The following is a 19,817-nucleotide window of genomic DNA, read 5'->3' as shown; positions in this document are numbered from 1 at the left end:
AAAGTGGTACATCTCACGTTTTTCTCTAAAGCCCTAAAGGGTAACTGAGTAGCGACCACATTTTAAAAATGTGACCAGTCGCTTTTATTAATGATTGTTACTGTACTTTAACCTGGATACAGATGTTCAGTGCTTGCATCTTTATACAAAGTGAATTTTCAGTTGCCATGGCAGAGCAGCCGCCATATTTCTTTTTCCGTCTTTCCCGTGATCAGTCGAACCTGTGGCAGTCCATGTCCTGCGGTGTGGCCAGACGTGATTAAACTACAGTATTTCCACACTATGAAACCGAAGAAACAGTATCGGAGACGACTGAGGGAAGACTTTGCATTGTACGTGAACTCATCTCCTCTTTGACTTTAGTTTGTTTTGAGTGTGCTGTACGTCATAGGACACAGAACCTTGTAATATGTATCAGACTGTGTTGGCACTGCAGTTTTCGTTAGTAACCCATGGATCTGCTTAAACATTCTACTTGTTTCCTCACTGCTGGCAAGCATCCCGTCCACAGCCCTGGACCTTTTTGACCATATGCTGACGCTGGACCCCAGCAAGCGTTGCACGGCAGAGCAGGCCCTGAGCAGCACCTTCCTCAGGGATGTGGACCCAGCCAAGATGCCCCCTCCAGAGTACGTAATCCGAATCGCGGTACTTCTGACCGTGCTGCTGTGTGACCATGGACATCCATATAGGTAAATTATGTCTTCAGAAATAATGCTGCTGACTTTTACCTGCATTTGGAGTTCTGTGACCGAAGAACTCATTCAATAACCTATAACCAGAGGTGTTTAACATAGTCCGAAACAATACTCAAGTTAAAAAAAAAAAAAAAAAAAAAAACTGAAAAATGCACTCTGTCCGTGTATTACTGCTGTTGATCCTTAATCTCTCATTTATGGCATTCCAGTTATCATATTGGCAGGTCAATTAAAATACCATAACTTCTCCACAAATATTCTTAAATCGCAGATTGAGGTATTATGCAGCTCATTACAACACAACTGTTTAACATCATGATTTTAGTGTAAAACTGATTATCTGACCTCCCCGTACTTAAAAATAAAGGTCCCCTAACCCCCCACTTCTCCCCCCAGCTCCAAACATTTATCTGTGCTGCTGCCTCTCTCTCCAGCCTTCCGCTGTGGCAAGACTGCCACGAGCTCTGGAGTAAGAAGCGCCGGCGCCAGAAGCAAATGCAGGAGGAGCCGATGGCCCCCAAAGTCCCCCGCAAGGAACTGGGGCCATCCGACAGCCAAAGCAGTACCCCCCAAGGCTGCCCCGCTTCGGTATTACCTCGGGCCCTGGGCAACAACGGTCCTGTGCCACCAGGTCAGTGGTTCATCTTGGCATGCAGTCACCTCACCTGGCTGTTTTTAAATGCTTAGCGGCGTTTCCGTCATACCCAGAGAGGTCCTACATTTACCCACGTGTGCAGCTGGAGGTGTATCAGCGCTGCTCAGGTAATGTACCATGCTAAGGGCTGCAAAGGTATCATTCTGCACTCTTTTGGTCACAAGCTCTGTTCTGTAAGCACTTTATGACTTACACTATTTCCAGAATCTCCCATTATAAACAATGTTTGTTTGTGTATCTGTCCAAGCAGGATTAGACATTCGCCGTAGTCCGACTGTCTGGGATGGGTAATTTGATTACATTTTCAGTGTCAGACAGGGAGAACTGTTCTGATTGATACCAGTCTGATGGACAGGTGGACTGTAAAGGTAAACTATTGACATTTGATGCACAGTGATGGCTGCCATCACAATAAAAAAAAAAAAAAAAAAAAAACCATTTAACATCGGTAATTGAATCATACATTTTTCTTTTAAAACTGTATCCAGATTTGTCAAAAATTAAGCAAAATAGAACCATTATCTTGCCGTTTTCGATGATTCCTCTATTTCGGAGTATTTTGTAATTATGCTTCCTGTCATGAGACCTTCTGGTGATATCACTTCAGTTGCAGTACAGGAGGATATTTAAAATATTGAAATTTCTTTTGTCTTTTCGGTTGGTTCCAAAGTTGAACATGTGTAAAATGTACCCGTCTTGTGGACAATGTAATGCGAAAAATCAGTGTTGAGTCCTGCCCTATACATGCTTTATACATTGACATCCGCAAAAGATATCATATCCTCTGTGTATTTACATGCACACCTGAACAAGGCTATAAATGCTCCTGTGCTGTTCCTCTCTGTTGCTTCTGCTGATAGATTTCAAGGCCCCCAGCGGCCCTCTGACCCAGGAGCAACTCGCTGTGCTGCTGAACCTCTTCCAGTCCAGCAGTGCAGCTGAGACATCTCAGCCGAGCCTCCAGGTGAGCCTTGAGACCTTGCAGGAGCTTGGCCACGCACCGCCTCCCGAGGGCTCCAAGCCCGTGGAACCCGGGCCAGAAGACTGCAAGCCCCCAGAGCCTTCGGGCACGATGCCCCGCACCCCACCTGTGATGCCTGAGGCGGAAGTTGCGGCAGGAGTGCCGGGTGCCCTGGCGATACTCCTCGCGCAGCTGCTGAAGGTCCAGCAGATGCAGGGAGCGACACCTGCGTCTGAGGCTGATGGGGAACGCGCCTGCGGTGGACGCTCAAGGGGGCCAGAAACCCCCCCAGAGCAGCTGAAGCCTGCAAAAGTGAGCCCGGTCTCTCCAGGTAAACATAAGCCCCGCTGGCCCAATGTTCTCGCGAGGGCCACAGGACATATGGCATCTACGGCTCACTGATCTCAGTGAAGTGGCTAAGGTCACAGTTGGGTTCCATAAACACCGGTACCTCAAATGATGTGTCCAGTGGAGACCATAATGCGGAATTGTTTGTAAATCCACACGGTGTCAGTTAGTAAATACAGCTTGATACAGCTTAGTCCTTCAGGTTATTTACGGCTTATGTTTTGTTAAAAATATCGCTTAGAGCTAAAGGAGCTCAAATTAACTGAAAATTCCCTTTTAAGGTGTCTCCCCCCCCCCCCCCCAATCTCTCCCCCGACAGTTTCTTTATTAGTCTTTTTTCTGTTATGTGCGTGGAAATTGTTAAATAGGTAAACAGATTTTTTTTTTTCTTTTAAAATATAATATGGGTTTCATTTTGTTAATTAACCAACCACTCTAGAAAAATTACCAATGACCATGACAACGTTGGCTTGGCATTTATGAAATTTCTTTCCAATAGTTTTTTTTTGTGATTGTTTAAATATTGACTGTTTGTTTATACAAGTAAATGACTGCAAAATTATTTTTAAGCAAGTGGTATTCTACTTTTAACATTTTGGAAAATATATTTAAAAAAACAATATTGTGAGCAAGAGTGTGGAAACTGCTGACATCCATTAATGTTTGTTGTCCTTGTAGTGTCTGAAGGCAGAAGCGTATCAGCCCCCGAGCCTTTGCCCCGGATTCTGCCCCCTGATCAGAGGCCCCCTGAGCCACCAGAGCCACCGCCTCCCTCTGAGGACCTGGACTACCGCCGGGCTCCGGATGTGGGCGCCGGGGCCGAGTTTGCCCCTTCGCAGCAGTTCCCAAAGGAGGCTGGCTGTGGTGATGTGGGAGAGCCCCCAGAGCCCAGTTACCCACCGCCACTGCCCCCTCTGCAACCCGAGGCAGCGGGCTACGGCGGTTTCGCCAACCTGCCCCCACCATTTCCATCCCCAAACTTTAGTACCAGTTATACGGGTGGAATGGCAGGAACCGGAGTGCTCTCTCCCTCCATGAGGGAGATATTCAACAGCACTGTGCCCCCACCCTCATCCTGCATGCAGCCCACCCCCGTCGGTTACAAAGAGCACTTCTCCCATAGTGCACCTGGCAGCGGCATCCTGTTTACAAGCGATCAGGACCACCGTTTCGACCACCATCGCAGCTCCCTTGATGTGGAACGCCACTCCCGCACCGGTGCCCTTAGCTCGTACCATCCGGAAGGCGGCCAGCCGCCCCCGCCACCAGCTCTGGGCCATGCCTGGGACTCCCCTTCCCAGCCTGCAGTGCCGCCCTTTGCCCCAGGCTTCACGGGACAAGTGAACGATGCAGCCCTCAGGGGGCGGGGCCTTCCTTTCTGACAGCTCTCTGGGGATGCACACGAGGCACTCAGGTGTGTACAAGCAAAACCCTCTCAGGTTTCTCTCCTAAAGGAAATACACTGGATTTTTATTATAGAAAATCCTAGTGTATTCATAGTGCGATTTTCCCTGTATCTGGGAAGAATTTATGTAACAACCAGGAAGGAGGTTGTTTTTGGGGCAGTTCTTGCTCTTACCATTTCATATTGTTTTAAAATATTTTACTGCCGTCTTTTTAAATTAAAATGGGCTTTTTGCCTTGTAACTGATTTTATGTATTTTTTTTAAGGTCACTTATTACAAGGATTTGATTTACGGAAGAAAATGGTCAGTACAGGTGTAGGTATTAATGAATGAACTACCTAATACAGATATAAAATCCCTTGACTGTATATACTTGGACCAGGCACAAAACAAGAAGCTTAATAGATTTTCTTTTTTCCTTTTATATACATATTATGAATAAGGAATTGATCGGTTTGAAATAACTATTGGCACTGGAACTTTTTAAAATGTCAGCCTACTTCTCTGTGAAGTAATAGAGGGTGTGTTCTTTATTCACACCGCTCATTATTATGCTTATAATATGAAAAGAGTAATAATCTTTGCCTTTTTTACGGTTTCTTTTGGGCATAATAAAGAACCACAAACACATAACTGTCCCTTAGTCTATCCAGGATTCCTGCCTCTGAAGCATTTGTACTTCTGTTAATGCAATGTTTAAATACTGTAATTTTTTTTTGGGAGTCATGTATCAGCCATCATGGTTATATTTAGGGGATGTTAAAGCACTGAAGTGACTGACCACAAAATTCTGGATTCACTTTCACTAGAGATTAGAGAGCAATATATTGGTTGCTTGGTAACATATACATCCTGTCCAGCTGAATCTCATGTAGAAAAAATATCCAATCAATGAAAATCTGTACAAATTTTATATCATTACTCTGGTTGTTTCCTCACTATAAATTGTATTTTTTAGAAAAATGTGATGTCTGAAATCAAAAAATGTGTATGTAAAAATATTTCAAGTCATATACTGACAATTTGGTGCTTTCATCTGGTCAAGAGGTAACAATTTGAGCTTAAGTATATTAATAAAGAGCCCATGCGTAGAAGGATTGATGTAACGCTACCTATAGATGGCGCTGTAGAGTTATATGCTTTTCATCACTATTTTTCCTATTTTAATTCCTTCATGTGCAACATGTCAAAGTTATAGCCTCAGACTTTATTCTAACTTGGCCATTTAACATTAACAGCACATAGACAGGGCTGCTTTTTAGAAATCAAACCCATAGCAAAGTAATCCAACTGTACATGTGCACATTTTTCATAATAAAAGTACAAAGATATTTTCTCTGCTAAACTCAGCTATTCAGGCTGCACTAATTATTTGGAGTCTGTGTTTTACATTTACAGATTCAGTTACCAAAATCGCTGAGATGAAAACACACAATGTCCAAAAAAAAAAACTGAAACGGAGCTATTTTGATAAAATATTGGGAGAGCAATGTGAATATCAATCACTGCAGTTGTTTGAAAACAAACCAAAACAGCAGAGATCCAAAGTTTAAAAAAAAAAAAAAAAAAAAATAACCATATGTTCTTGTTCCTTTCTGGGATAAATCATTTAACAACATTATTTTCAGTTTTATCTTTGACCTTCGACCTTTGGAATATAAGGTCTGATCACCCAACTCAACACCCGCAGCTCCTCCAAGCAAGGTGTGCACTGCATGTTTAATCTTCTTAAACCTTAATGTATTCAAACATGTTAAACGATGTTGTTTCTTAGTTCTCTGCAAGACCGACTTAACAGTTGCCTTTCAAAAGGCCTTCCTGCTTCTCCCACTCCGTTTTCCAGCTGCCGCTTGTCTAGTGAAGAAACGCCTTCATCACACACTTATCCTCCTTGTCTGGTCCTGATTTGTTCCTAAATATGGACCGAATATCAAGAAAAAAACTGGATCGTAAACTTATTTATTCAGTTACTCCTTAGGAGGGAAAAATTCTGGATTGTTCCAAGGCTACTCCATGTTCCTTGCAAAATCGCTCTAAATGACACCTACAGTCATGAGGTGAAAGTTGTCTTAGAAAATTTAAGTGTTTTTACTTTTTCCCAATTTGAAGATGACGAAAAAAAAATTTGATTTACTTCACGATTTACGATCATGTCCACGAAGTTTGTTTGAATTACATGGATGTGTCAACAGCTTCTTCATTTTTTTGGTCTACATTTGGAATAATGTCAATTTTTATTTAATATTTGATATACTTTAATGAATGCAGAAATTAAAGGTTTGTGTTTATAGTTGGTGTCTTTTAAGGTTTTCTCAGTTGATGGGATAAGGAAAGTTATTTTTGGAAATATGTTTCACGAAGGGGCCAGTGTATATATGAAAATAAATTTAAAAAAGTGTTTTGAAAAATTTCAGCGTGTGCGTGGACTGCTTGTGGAAGACAAAGGCCTGTGTCACACTGAAGTAAATAAATACCCAGAAAAGTAGTGCAGAGTGAACACTAACGCTCTGTGAAAACAGAGGGCTGCATCTGCGTACTTGTTACCAACTGAAAAGGAGTTTTCCTGCAGGGAATAATAATAATAATTAATAATGCTGAGGACAGGAACGCTACGGAAGAGGTGCTTTACAGTACTATGCTCGTGTTGAGAAACACCCAACGCCGCAATTCACACACCAGACACGGAGACACACAACTCCTCCCCCGCAGTTATACCCGCAACATCTTTCGGCAGCCTGACACTGGCGAACACGACCACGCCCCCGTGCTGCAGACCGAACCGGATGTGCGCAGGCAGCACGCTAATTATCCGAGAGTCTTGCGAGTCGGCGGGGACGCGTCCGTCTCGCGACAAAATGCTGTTACGGGCGGTGGCGGCGACGCGCTTCGCGGGCACCCTGCGGCCGGGCGCGAGACGGCCCCCACGGCTGCTGCGGGCGCAGAGCTCGCGCGCGTCCGCGCGCCCAGGTAACTAACGGTGGGGTCCCGACACCGCTGCCGTCTGTCTCTGAGACGGTCAGATTCACTATGCAGTGATTCGCAGTCTGAGTCTGTAATCACCCCGAAGTAGTTGGCCGACGACAAAGATTCTCACAGATTTTAATGAAACTGCTCTGTAATCGCCGAAATTAATTCGTAATTAGTAAATGCAACATCGTGCAGTGACGTAACTGGGGGCGTGGTCCCATACGATGTGCAAGCCTTTAATTTATTGTGCTAGTGCTCCATTATTAATTAATATTGTTTAATATCGCACCACGGTACGCATACTACTTGTTATATAAAAGCTGATGTTTGCTGCAACTTTGCCTGAAATGCAACAGATAAGTACTGAGTAATTTAAAAAGACACACGAGCATGCCATGCCATGGCTCAATTTTAAATACAGCTCATGTACACAGTGGTCCACTGAGTGGAGCTTCAATTTATTCAGGAGGGACTGAAAAAAGAAAGAAAAAAAAAATATTAAATAAATAAAAAAGCATATTACCTGCTTGCTATGAGTCATAGTGCATACGATGCAATAATTCACAAAATTACAGTGGTACATGTAATAAACATGTTCTTACAAATATAATATACTTAAAATATAATTTCTCATAAAAATAATCATGGGATTACAAAAGGAGAGGAAAAGAAAAACAGTGTACAATCAGCAGTCCCCTATGTAATAGTAATACAGGCCACCCATGATTTTCCACACTATGGAGAGAGGAGGTGTCCAGTTATGTTTTTCAGTCTGGACAATCGAAAGCGTAATTTGAGCATATAGTAATATTTTTTTAGCACCATAGTCCATCGTGTACTAGGCTGTGTTCTACAGTCCCACTTTTATAACCTAATTTAATGTGCCTAGTAAAATGAAATAAAGTCAGGACTAACTGAAGCATATATACATACCGTATATAAATAAATATTACATATACGGGCATACTGTATAGATGTGCAGTTAAACGTAAAAAGGTAATAAATGCAATATTGCAGATAAAATAAATAAAATTCAACAAATAAAAACATATTTACCTACCAGAAAAAAAAAGTTTGAATTTTGCTGTGTGGTACAGTGGTAACTCAGAGTGTGTTTACTCCAAATCAGAATCAAACACTTCCGTCCGAGGAACTAGGTAAGGGACCAGCTGCTGCTTTGCTGCCTTTATGTACCTGCAGTGGAGATGGTTGGTTGATACTTTTTGAGACGTAACATGAATAGTGTTAAGAACATTATTTTATGCATGAATAAAAAATTAGTTAAATATTTATATTTCCCCACGCACAATGCCTACAACCTCTTGTCGCGAGCGAGGTCGCGGCAAAACGGAGCCTGACCCGGCAGCACAGGGCGCAAGGCTGGAGGGGGAGGGGACACACCCAGGATGGGATGCCAGTCCACTGCAAGGCACCCCAAGCAGGACTCGAACCCCAGACCCGCCATACAGGGGGACCCAGCCAAGCCTGCTGCGCCCCCCTATATTTCCCCATATTATGCTAAAAAATAGTTGTTTTGTTTAATTTTTTTTCTAGAGTATTTTTACGACACACTGTGAAATCTGAAATCCATAAACTGAGGTTGGCTAAATCGAGGATGGACTGTACTTTTAGTAATAATATCTGTCTCCTTTTTCTCCCGTTTCATTTTTTTATACCGTTACTAAGTTGCTGTCGGAGGATCTGGGAGTCATGTGAGTCACGAGGAGTGTTGATCACTCGATTGGCACAGTCAGAATGTGGAAATCCATTCTTGCACATTTTTCCTTGCAAAAAAAAAAAAAAAACATATTCATAAATAAACTCATCGACTGGGGTTACCCGCATCGTGTTTAGACCGCGCAAGTTAAACGCGGGTTGGATGCAGCGGCTGGTGAGGTCTTAATGTTTTGCTGCCAAGACACTGGGACAGACGGAAGTTAAAGTTTAACTTCTCGTAGAGCGGCGAGTGTCAGCGTAGCTCAGGGAGTCACCTTAGACACCACAATGTGCTGAAATCACAACTTTCAGTAACAGGCTGGATATTTAACTCAGTTTTTACCGAAGATACCTTTAAAGGCCAATTGCATTTGCAAGTATAAAGAAGTTGATGTGGCGGATGCTCGCTCAGACACATTCAACACCAGAGTGGTGAGCCTACGATATACCGAAAATAATACAATAAATAAATACTATACGGACAATGCGATTAATTACAGACCTGAGTATAAACATATCTGAGGAACAGGAGCATAGAAGTGGAAATATTAGCAATATTAAACATAAACAGGTATTTTTGGCAACCCTTTATCACTTTTGGATGTGTTCAGGAGAACAGCTGATAGTGTAGTGGTTAGTACTGCTGCCTTTGGTTCCAAAGGTTGTAGGTTTGTGCCCCACCTCTGGTTGTAATACCCTTGAGTATAGTACTTATCCTAAATTACCCACCTGCATAAAGGGGTAAACAAGTGTAAGTTGCTTTGGAGCAAAATCTTGGCTGAATATATATCAATGTTATGTTGCATGTACAATGATTAATTATGTTCTGTTAGTTTAGGAGCTGGCTGCCAACAGCAGAATTCCGATATGGACTATAACATGCACTTGAGAGACTGATAAGAGACACTGTTTGAGTAAAAAAGGAAAAAAAAAAGTTTTTTTTTTTTTTTTGCCTTGTTATCTGAGACCTGATGGAGCTGCCCTGCATTGCCCCTCAGACAGCAGGGCGAGGAACTTCTTTGAGCAATGCCTACAGTAGGCTTTGGTATTACTTGCAGAACATAGAATTAGTGTCTGAAATGAGATAAACTGAACTGAAATTGGGGGGTGCGGTGGCGCAGTGGGTTGGACCACAGTCCTGCTGTCCGGTGGGTCTGGGGTTCAAGTCCCGCTTGGGGTGCCTTGCGACGGACTGGCGTCCCGTCCTGGGTGTGTTCCCTCCCCCTCCGGCCTTACGCCCCTGTGTTCCCGGGTAGGCTCCGGTTCCCCGTGACCCCGTGTGGGACAAGCGGTTCTGAAAATGTGTGTGTGTGTGTGTGTGTGAACTGAAATTGGCTTCTTGGAGTTCCCTGCAATTTGATCAGTAAGATGCTCTTACATAGGATTCCATATAACTTGTGCAAATTCTTCAACGAAAGAGAAAGCAGTGATTTGTGGAAAAAGTTTAAAAAAAAAAAAAAAACACATTACCAGCCTCTTCTGCTTTTGTCTAACTTCAGGAGAAGAGAACATAAAACCCCTAGATGGCATAAAGGTCTTGGATCTTACCAGGTATGTGGAGCCGATTCAGGTATCTTTGGCTATTCATCTACAGCTCTACTTAGCTGAGTTCAGGGATTTATTTTATTATTTTTTATTTCAGATGCCACCTGCTTTTACTTGCTGGCTCATTGTAACAAGCGCAGCTTTTAAACTCCCTTCTCAGCATGTCCACCTGTTCACGTGGGCCCCATGAGTGTACACACACGGGGTAAAGATGGGCTACAGACAGCATTCTAGGCTCACAGTACTATTTAATGGATCTCGGGTGATGTATATTTTGCTTAGTTTGCATTTGTTACACGAGCTGCAAAGTCCCATCTGTTTACCTGCAGTGGCCCTACCTGTATTGTACATGCATGTGGGACTTGTGGAAACTAGACGCAAGTTGGTGGGGGGTCCCATTTGCAACTTCACTGAGCTCATATGGACATGTTGGCTGTGTTTCTGAAGTCGTGATGGAGTAAGAGGGGCTGCATGTTTCTTATGGACATCTATGTCAGGCTGTCTTGAGAATGATTATGATACAGTGGTTTTGACCCACACATTGTTCATGTAGTGTACAGGCAATCCAATTGCAAATGTGGTACACCATGTCGTATACATTATAGCATGCATGGTAAGCAGATGCAACGCCTGCGCTTGTTTTCTGTAATGCATCCTGTGATTGTCAGAGTTCTTGCTGGTCCTTTCGCAAGCATGATCCTCGGAGACCTGGGTGCTGAGATTATTAAAGTGGAGAGGCCAGGTAAGTTGGAAAATGACCACAACTTTACATACCTTACATAAAGCAGGGAGTGCCTATGCTTCGTCAGAAAAATGTTTTACACACTTGTACCTTGGGTTACAGACCAGAGCGATGGATTTTTGAAGATAATAATACTTCCGAGTTTATTTATTTATTTACTTTAATTGCATTTTCTTTCAAGTTACGGTGATCTGCGTTTCCACTTTCCACAGTTAGATTGGAGCAAGACGCACTCAGGGTGGCGGGGGGAATGGGAGGAGTAGCAGGAGGCTGAAGGAAGCTTCCAGCGCTACAGTTCTTTTAGACAGATGTAATTAAAATTTTTAAAATTTATTATAAGTTTATCCTACACTTTTACTAAAACTACCCATCAGACAAATAGAGGTACCTCTGTTGTTACACTTTTTTTTGTTGATTGGGGGTCAGGACCAGATGCTGATGCTGTTTGTGATAAACTGGTCATTTCCTTGTGGCTAGGAAAGTTGGGATTTTAAGGTGAAACAGTTTTTAATACTTTCTCACTCTCCTTTCTCTGTTCCACTGTTTCATTCTGCTGTCGCGCCTGAAGCTCTGAAGTTACATGTGAAGTAACACAGAATTGTCTCACGTGTGTAAAGCTAAGCACAACACACTCAATAGGAGATTGTGAACGTGGCTTATTTTTTAATACGGATTTCATTTTTGCTTCATGTTCCAAAAGTAATGATTTAAACTGATGTTGCACTGATATTGTTCTCAAATAAGGGTATTAGTGTGTTTATCCTAGTGCAGCAGGTTGGATGGTGATTAGAGCTGCCCCCTTTGAGCTTAGATGTTGCAGGTTCAAATCCCACCTCTCACTATAGCATCCTTGAGCAAGGTACTTACCCTAAATTGTTCCAGTGAATTTTACCCATCTGTACAAATGAAACAAATCTGTAAATCATGGTAAGTAGTGGAGAAAAGCTTCAGCTAAATGAATGAGCGTAATATTTTAAAACACCTGACGATGGACAGTGGGTCTTGACTGAAGAGTAACCAAGCCCTCATTGTGGTAGGTTCAGGGGATGATACAAGAGCCTGGGGTCCCCCATTTCTAGGAGATGAAAGTGTCTATTTCCTCAGTGTCAACCGCAACAAAAAGGTATTTCTCATTGTACTTGGAAAATGGTTTTTCTAATTGATGCTTCACTTGAGAAAATATTTCTCCTCATACTAGACTCAGCTGGGCTTATAATGATATTAACTGCATCAACATGTATATACTAGGCACAGTCTAGATGTTCACACATTAAGTAATTTCAGAATACATATGGTCCTTCAAACAGGTAAAAGGTACATAACATTTACAGACCTTAATATTTAAAGAAAATGCATATAATGGGTTAGTTTCTCTTTCATCTGTAGAGCATTGCAGTGAATCTGAAAGACCCAAGAGGAGCTAAATTAATATTGGAGGTAAACCACCATCTCCTTATTTTTATATTTATTTAACTTTAATGCATTTGCCTTTAGTGGTAAAATGAAGCTTTTCTCTTTATGCATTATTTTCTGTACAACACAGAAAGAAAAAACACTTTTATGAACCTTATTTAGACTAAGTATTTCATAGTAGATTATGCATCAGTAATGATGTTTCTTTGAAAGAAAACAAATGTTTGTTTACATTTTAGAAAGTCTCAATCTGAACTGTGTATTTTAATGAAAAATGTTGCATAACATACATCTATTGAATACTTTAATTTGTTTGTCTGTTAACATTGTTGTTTTCCACATGTCCTTAATATTCAACATGATATTCCGCAAATGATACTTAGTTGTATATTTGTTGTGGTTATTAAGCTTGCAGGCGTCTGTGATGTCCTCGTGGAAAATTATATCCCAGGCAAACTGAGTGAGATGGGACTAGGGTACGAGGACGTTCAGAAGGTAGCACCGCGCCTGGTGTACTGCTCTATCACAGGTGGGAATTTATGATGCTGAGCTACAAAACTGTACTCAGAACCTTGTTCAACACTGAAACATTTCCTCGTAACAGCAGAGTGCAACAAATGGGAGTCTGCCAAGATTATGTGCAGAAACAGACGATTTTACTTTTTGTAAATGACACAAAAGGAGAGCTTAATGAATTAATAATTATCTTAACAAGCAAACAGTAGAGCAATGAGCTGGAGAATAATATCCAGAATGTAAAGATAACTGGGAAATAAAATTTAAATTGAATGCAGTTTGCTTTGTCAGGTTTCAGTGTTATACCAAAGCAGGATATTTGGTTGATTCAATGTAAAAATCTTAGGAAAGCAACAAAAGGCTTATTTACAGTTGAAATAAATCTCCGCATCTGAATACTGTACCCATATGCTTAAACTTTGAATCAAAATGTAGGAATTTCCTAATGGAATATTTAATATAGTTCATCATTTCAGAGATTAAGTCTAGATAGAAATTTTATAACTATTAGCTGATTAATCATCACAAAATTTTTCAGTCATTCATGTACAGCAATGATTTTGTAGTTGAGCAGAAATGCACTGTTTCTGTAACTCATTTCTAAGAAAGCTGTCTTGTGGTTAGAATATGTTTTGCGTATCTAGAACATGTCAATGGAACTTGTTGCTTTTGCAATAATTTTAGATTGTAGAAAATAAAACTTAACATCTCTCTATCCTAAAGAGCCTTTCTGTGCCGCATGACCAATAGACGCTCATCAGCATTAAAGCTTTGTAATTAATGTCCGTAAAATTCTATAATTCTACGACTTTTTTTTTGACGCACGCAAGTCTTTGCTTTAGTTTTCCAGAATACATAAAGTACAAACTATTTACTTAAAGTTTACACTTTATTGTTGACTGAATTTTCCGTTCTGTTTTTCTGCCTTTCATTAACAATTTATTCCTAACTATTACATACACTCTCTCTGGTTCAGGCGTAATTTGTTCCAGAAAATTTCTGTTAAGGAAGACGTGCTCAACTCAGTGACCACATTTATGAATGATCTTGGGTTCTGGAATCCCAACTGTATCTAATCTATCAGAAAAAGTAATGGCATGGCACTCTCAAAATTTGTTAAGCAATGAACAATTTGATTATTCTGTTATTTTTGAACGATTATTTAAACTATCGGTCTTACCGTGTTTTTTCAGGTACTGTCCCTGGCTCTTCTGATTTATGCGTACCATTGATTTACTCGATTCAGTTAGCTGTTTGTCAAGCAGTTATGATGTCATAACCAGTTATATACCCCTATACACAGGATATATGTCTACTTAATGTTCACTCAAGTTGATGAAGGCACTTATCTGAAAGGCGTCCGTGTTTTTGGGCACATTAAATTTTTTGAAGTTTGAGGGAGCCGTCCTCTCCTTTTTCCAGCTACATTAAAACAAAGAAGCCGTTGCCATTATTGATCCCCTACTTTTGCCATCATGAAGAGTTTTAGAAAATGGGTGAAGCCTCCGACAGTCCGAAAAATACTAACCGAAATAAATGGGCGTATAAGAATTAATAGATTGCAATAAACCGCGTGACTAAGTCTGTCAGCTACATCTTTTTTAAATTTTCAGTTCTTGTTTGTATTGGATGTGCATGAACCGATCTTGCTTCTTTATTGCCGTTGCCTGCCACGTACAACGTTTGCTTGTGCGACTGGAAACGGTCCTGGCACACGGTCGCCCGTATTCACTAGGAAATTAGTGCTAAATGTGCCGAGTTGGACCTGCCAGAGCCATCTGTGTGGAGCGTCCAGAAGAAGCCATGCTGTGCAGCTGGAACGGAAGTGCAAAATGTGGAGAAGCCAAAAGAAAGCAGGATAGTAAAAGGAGAACAGAGCGACCGCAGACTGCTTACACTTCTGTGCGCAGGCTCTCGTTTCTCTGTCTATTTCTATTTTTTTCGTGTATTCACGTGTAATAGTGCAAAAAAACTGCATATTTAACATACTCAGATTCCATCTATGAGTAGAATAATTTATTGTGCTGTGATGTATGCAATCCTACTATAATATTCGGAACAAGCACCATGAGGTTAAAAGGAAAGGTCACAGAAAGCTGGGTTGTGACAGAAACGGAGTAGAAGCAGAACTCTTTGAACAAACCAGTGCTGATCAGTGGATGATAGATGACCACCAGAGAGTTCTAGATTTTATATATATATATATATATATATATATATATGGAAAAGCAATGGTTTTGCGCAGTACACATTAAAGTTTAGTAAACAGTATGAGATGTAAATACACTGTATTTCACATATTTAAGTATTGCATATTTAATTTGGTACATGGTAAAGGAATTCTTATTTTGCTGTAGTTTACATTTGTTTATTCAGCTCATGGTTTTTCTCCAAAGCAAAGTTAGGGTTATAGTTATTTACCCGTTTATACAGCTGGGTAATGTCTTTACTGGAACAGTTTAGGGTAAGTACCTTGCTGAAGGTAGGGATTGAACCTCCCACATGTGGATCCAGCAGGAGTAGCTCTAACCACTGTACTATACTACCAGCTGTCCCCAGTTTGAGCTGTTGCGGTATCTACAGCGCATTGAGAAAGTATTCAGACCCCTTCACTTTTTTCCACATTTTTTTATGTTGTAGCCTTATGCTAAAATCGTTTAAATTCTCCCCCCCCCCATCAATCTACGTTCAATACTTCATAATGACATAGCTATAACAGGATTTTATGTATTGAAAATAAAGAACTGAAACGTGAAAAAATGTGAAAAAGTGAAGGGGTCTGAATACTGTGCTGGGTTCTCTCCGAGGTGCCAGTTACCCTGCTTTGAAAAGAGATACGTGAGTAAAGTACAGTTAAAAATAAAGCCGTGAAATGTTTGCACCTTCAGAAGTCCGTAACACAGACATTCATAACGGGAGGAGGACCTGGTTTATAATGCATTCAAAGAGTAAAATAACATGTTAAAAACCAACTCAGTAAATAGGTTTGTTTCAGATGTGAATTTATACTTAAATTGAAATGAAACATGAAATGCTTTTTTTGTAAGTAAGAAAGTCATAGTAAGGAACTAGCTGAGATGTTCTGGTAGTACAGTACTACTGGAATGTGACATTAATCTTAATACTGAGCTCGTGAGACAAATACTGTATATACTGTACTATATTGTCAGGGTATGGACAGACAGGACCCATGTCCCAGAGTCCCGGGTACGATTCCATCGCCTCTGCTGTGTCGGGTATGATGCACATAACGGGCCCTGAGGTAAGGGAAACTTGTGCGGTTTGAGTAAAATCAGTGCATGTGAATATATATGTGTGCTTTTGTGTCTGCTGTCATATCCGGTGCTGTTTGAAAGTATGCGAAGCCCTTCTGTCCTTCACTTTTACCATGAAATGGTCATTTAATGAGAATCAGCGTTTCCCATGTGACATAATATGTGTGTAATGAGCAATTCCATATGTTGCTCTAGAGGAAATCGTGTGCGTAGTAGAAACACACAAGTAGCGCAGGTGTAAAAATAAGTGAAGCCCAAGTTGTATTGGTCAAACCAAGTAGGTAAGTAGGATCAGGGGTGTAAATCATAGGCATTTATTCATTTATTAGTTTATTTTTGGATTTGAGATTTCGGTTTCATAAGTTTATTTTAATATTTTTGCCTAGAATAATGACCATCCCTTTGAAGCACAGCTGTATGTGTGGCAGGCAGGACGTCCAAGACACAGCACATATTCTTTGCCTTTCTCTCACGTAAGGACGGGGAACCTGTGCGGCCAGGTGTGGCCATGACCGACCTGGCTACAGGGCTGTACACGCACGGGGCGATCATGGCTGCACTCCTTTGGAGAGCGAAGACAGGGAGGGGCCTCCATATCGACTGCAATCTGCTGTCCTCCCAGGTGATGCTCATCTCCCCTACTGTCCTGTCCTGAACTCAGGAGTCTTATATAGCCATTTGTGTCTCGGGTGCCTTCGTTGTTTTTATTAGAAATAATAACGATGACACACATGACAGTGTAGTCCGCAAAGGACATGTGACGTAATCACATTTACTGACGAACCTGTTTAATCGTCTTCTGTTGATGCTCATTAAATAAGATGAACATCTCAAAATTAAGGCCAAAAATGATAAAATTCAAACATAAAAAGTGATCTGATATCGCTGAGGATGATAATGACGTCAAAAATATTAAAATGTGCCGTAAAACCAGACTTCTCTAAATCGTTTCTGGGAGGATATGTGTAGATGGTCACTAATGTCATGTAGTTGTCAAATGTCCAGCAGGGTTCTGTGGTGTTACCTTTATATTTACTCATTTAGCTGACACTTTTCTCCAAAGCGACTTGCTATGTTACGCTACTTACAATTATTTACCCATTTTTACAGCTGGGTAATTTTACTAGAGTTAATTTAGGGTAAGTACCTAAATTTATAAAAAATGAAGGGTAAGTCAAAAAGGCATTTTCAGTATATTTTTAATTCACTTACGAGACACTTTTGTCCAAAGCAACTTACAGTGGATACTATGTACTGTTACTACCCCACACACCTTATGCAGCGTGGTGACTTACACTGGGTCACTCATCTGTACATCAGTGAAACGCACTGTCTCTGTCACTCACACGCTATGGGGGAACCTGAAAAACATGTCTTTGGACTGTGGGAGGAAACCAGAGCACCCAGAAGAAACCCATACAGACATGGGGGGAACATGCGAACTCCACACAGACTGAGCAGGGATCAAATCCATGTCCTCTTGCACCACCCAGGCACTCTGAGACATCAGTGCTACTCGCTGTGCCACCCTACCACCCATATATATAAAGAATATATATACTGTATATATGTATAATGGTAAATAGTGCATTGCTTTGGAGAATATCATCAGCTAAGTTGACAAAATAAATGTATGTGGTCTTTTAATATGTATGAAATACAGGTGATCTGAGCTCATGGAAAGAACAATTAACTGCTCCAGAAGTTCCATTCCTCCAGGTTGAGATGAAGCAGTACATGTAAAATGTGAAATGAAAGGAGTGTCACGCTGTGAAGTTTACACCATCTTACAGCATTTCTGTCGTAACGTCTATTAGTAGAAGGAACTTTGCTGTGATCATAGCAGCGGGGAATGTGCAAAGTGGAACTGAACACGGCAAACAAATCACAGGGAAAACTGCTGCTCCTGCCGCCGCGGTTTATGTCATGTCCTACGAGTCACAACGGGGGGTAGCGGGAACGAACATCGGGGATTATCGAGGTATGCGTACACTGACAGCGCTGTTTCATATCCTGAGGTGGCCATCTAGAAACAAAATCACACAATCAAGGGAATGTGAACTGCTCATTGTGGACAGCACAGTCTAAACAGATTTTGCAGTAAACTTATATTTAATATATTAAATTAAATAACAATTTATTTAATATATTTATTTACTCTTATAATAAATAATGAAATAAAACAACTCATTTAACATAAATATAAATTATAAATATAATATAAATACATGTAAATATGATGTGAAATAAGTAAAACTGCAAATGTAAAAATAAAATGTCATACAATTTAATTAATAATTAAGCTTATTTAATATGTAATACTCATATGATGTATACTGGTTCATGTGGTGGAGTGTGACAAATGGACTGTTCTCTCGAATCACGTTTCTGCATCCAGATCTCTCCTTTTCTGCATGTAATGGACTTTTTGTGTTGTCCTTGCAGACATACACTGGAATAAATGTAAACGTAAATGTAATATGAATATGAGCAATGTTGAACAGTACTGAGATTTGAAGGTTATTATGGCTTGATTGTGGTTATGGGCAATTTGTTTTTATTAATAAATCGGTTCGGATTATTTCAGGAGATTTTGGTTCGAGTTTCTCCCCTTGGAGGAATTATGGTATCGGAACATAAAAATGTAGCATTGCAGAAAGGAGTCCCTTGAGCGATACCAGCACGGAGGAGAGGATGTGCGATCGGCACTGGTATCACTTACAGTGTTGTTTGTGTTTCTTTTTAGTGGTCAGGAACTTTGTTTTGGACGTTTTTTTTTCCCTTTAACGTCATTCCTGCATTTAATTTCCTCCATGACTATTACAGTGTAATTCACAATGACACATGCTTTGTGTGACCGCTCTGGACAATCAGTCATCTCTTGATTTTATACAATTGCTCAGAACATTGCGCGTGATCTGAGCTCTTCTTAAAATTTCTTTATTTTTTAATGCGGTTTAGGTGCTCAGTCACATTCTTTATTTTTATTTTTCTGATATTTATACGCAACATCGTTCATTGCTCGAGAAACACCTATCAGTGTGATGCCTGTCATGATCCACAGTGAGCTTTTCTGCTGACTTTGGACCCCAAGGTCTTAGGTTTGAATCCCACCTCCAGCTGTACTACCCCTGAGTAAGGTACTTACCCTAAATTGTTGTAGTAAAATTACCCAGCTGTATAAATGGCTGCATTGTTGGTAAATCAAGTCGCTTTGCAGAAAAGTGTCCACCGAATGAATAAATTTAAATGTAAATGAAGAATGGAAAAAATAAAATAGAGACCCCAGTGGGCAGAACAAGGGACACAAGCGAAGGACAGACATTTTTGGAGACTTTATTTATGTTATTGCCAATAGTGGACATAGACGGCGAGACTTGACGGCTACTATCGATGACAGCAGCGATAAGCCCACGTGAAGGCCATCATTTTTTATACAGTAAGTTGAGTTTTTCCTGATTTATTCATGGGTATTTTTCCAGGAGGGACTTTCAGCCTTCATAAGGTTTCGTAAAGGTGTTCGCGGCCTAGAAAAGGTTTAGATCCTCTAACGGAGACTGGTTGTCTGTTGGAAG

General features: G+C 40.8%; 2 protein-coding genes across 10 annotated transcripts in view; both read left to right on the top strand.

Annotated features, from left to right (window-relative positions):
- LOC108942155 (cyclin-dependent kinase 13-like) overlaps positions 1-5,519 on the top strand; it is a 14,583-nt gene extending 9,064 nt beyond the window's left edge. For both annotated transcript variants that reach the window (XM_029252082.1, XM_029252081.1), the window contains exons 10-14: positions 216-332; positions 498-629; positions 1,133-1,329; positions 2,214-2,645; positions 3,341-5,519. In XM_029252082.1, the coding sequence (XP_029107915.1) occupies positions 216-332; positions 498-629; positions 1,133-1,329; positions 2,214-2,645; positions 3,341-4,044 (1,582 nt within the window). In that variant the 3' untranslated portion in view covers positions 4,045-5,519. The remainder of the gene's footprint in view (positions 1-215; positions 333-497; positions 630-1,132; positions 1,330-2,213; positions 2,646-3,340) is intronic.
- Positions 5,520-6,861: 1,342 nt separating this feature from the next.
- The window catches only part of sugct (succinyl-CoA:glutarate-CoA transferase), an 81,500-nt gene continuing 68,544 nt past the window's right edge, over positions 6,862-19,817 (top strand). For 4 of the 8 annotated variants that reach the window (XM_029252298.1, XM_018765786.2, XM_029252296.1 and 1 more), the window contains exons 1-8: positions 6,862-7,035; positions 10,251-10,302; positions 10,965-11,038; positions 12,076-12,161; positions 12,425-12,475; positions 12,860-12,980; positions 16,138-16,229; positions 16,721-16,864. In XM_029252298.1, coding sequence (XP_029108131.1) covers positions 6,924-7,035; positions 10,251-10,302; positions 10,965-11,038; positions 12,076-12,161; positions 12,425-12,475; positions 12,860-12,980; positions 16,138-16,229; positions 16,721-16,864 — 732 coding nt within the window. In that variant the 5' untranslated portion in view covers positions 6,862-6,923. Of the gene's footprint in view, positions 7,036-10,247; positions 10,303-10,393; positions 11,039-12,075; positions 12,162-12,424; positions 12,476-12,859; positions 12,981-16,137; positions 16,230-16,720; positions 16,865-19,817 lie in introns of those variants that run through there. The other 4 variants (XM_029252295.1, XM_018765780.2, XM_018765779.2 and 1 more) reach the window with 4 other exon arrangements.

Source organism: Scleropages formosus, chromosome 5 (genome assembly GCF_900964775.1).
Source record: "Scleropages formosus chromosome 5, fSclFor1.1, whole genome shotgun sequence".
NCBI lineage: Eukaryota > Metazoa > Chordata > Actinopteri > Osteoglossiformes > Osteoglossidae > Scleropages > Scleropages formosus.
Note: the sequence above shows the minus strand (reverse complement) of the source record. Positions and strands in the feature narration are given on the sequence as shown.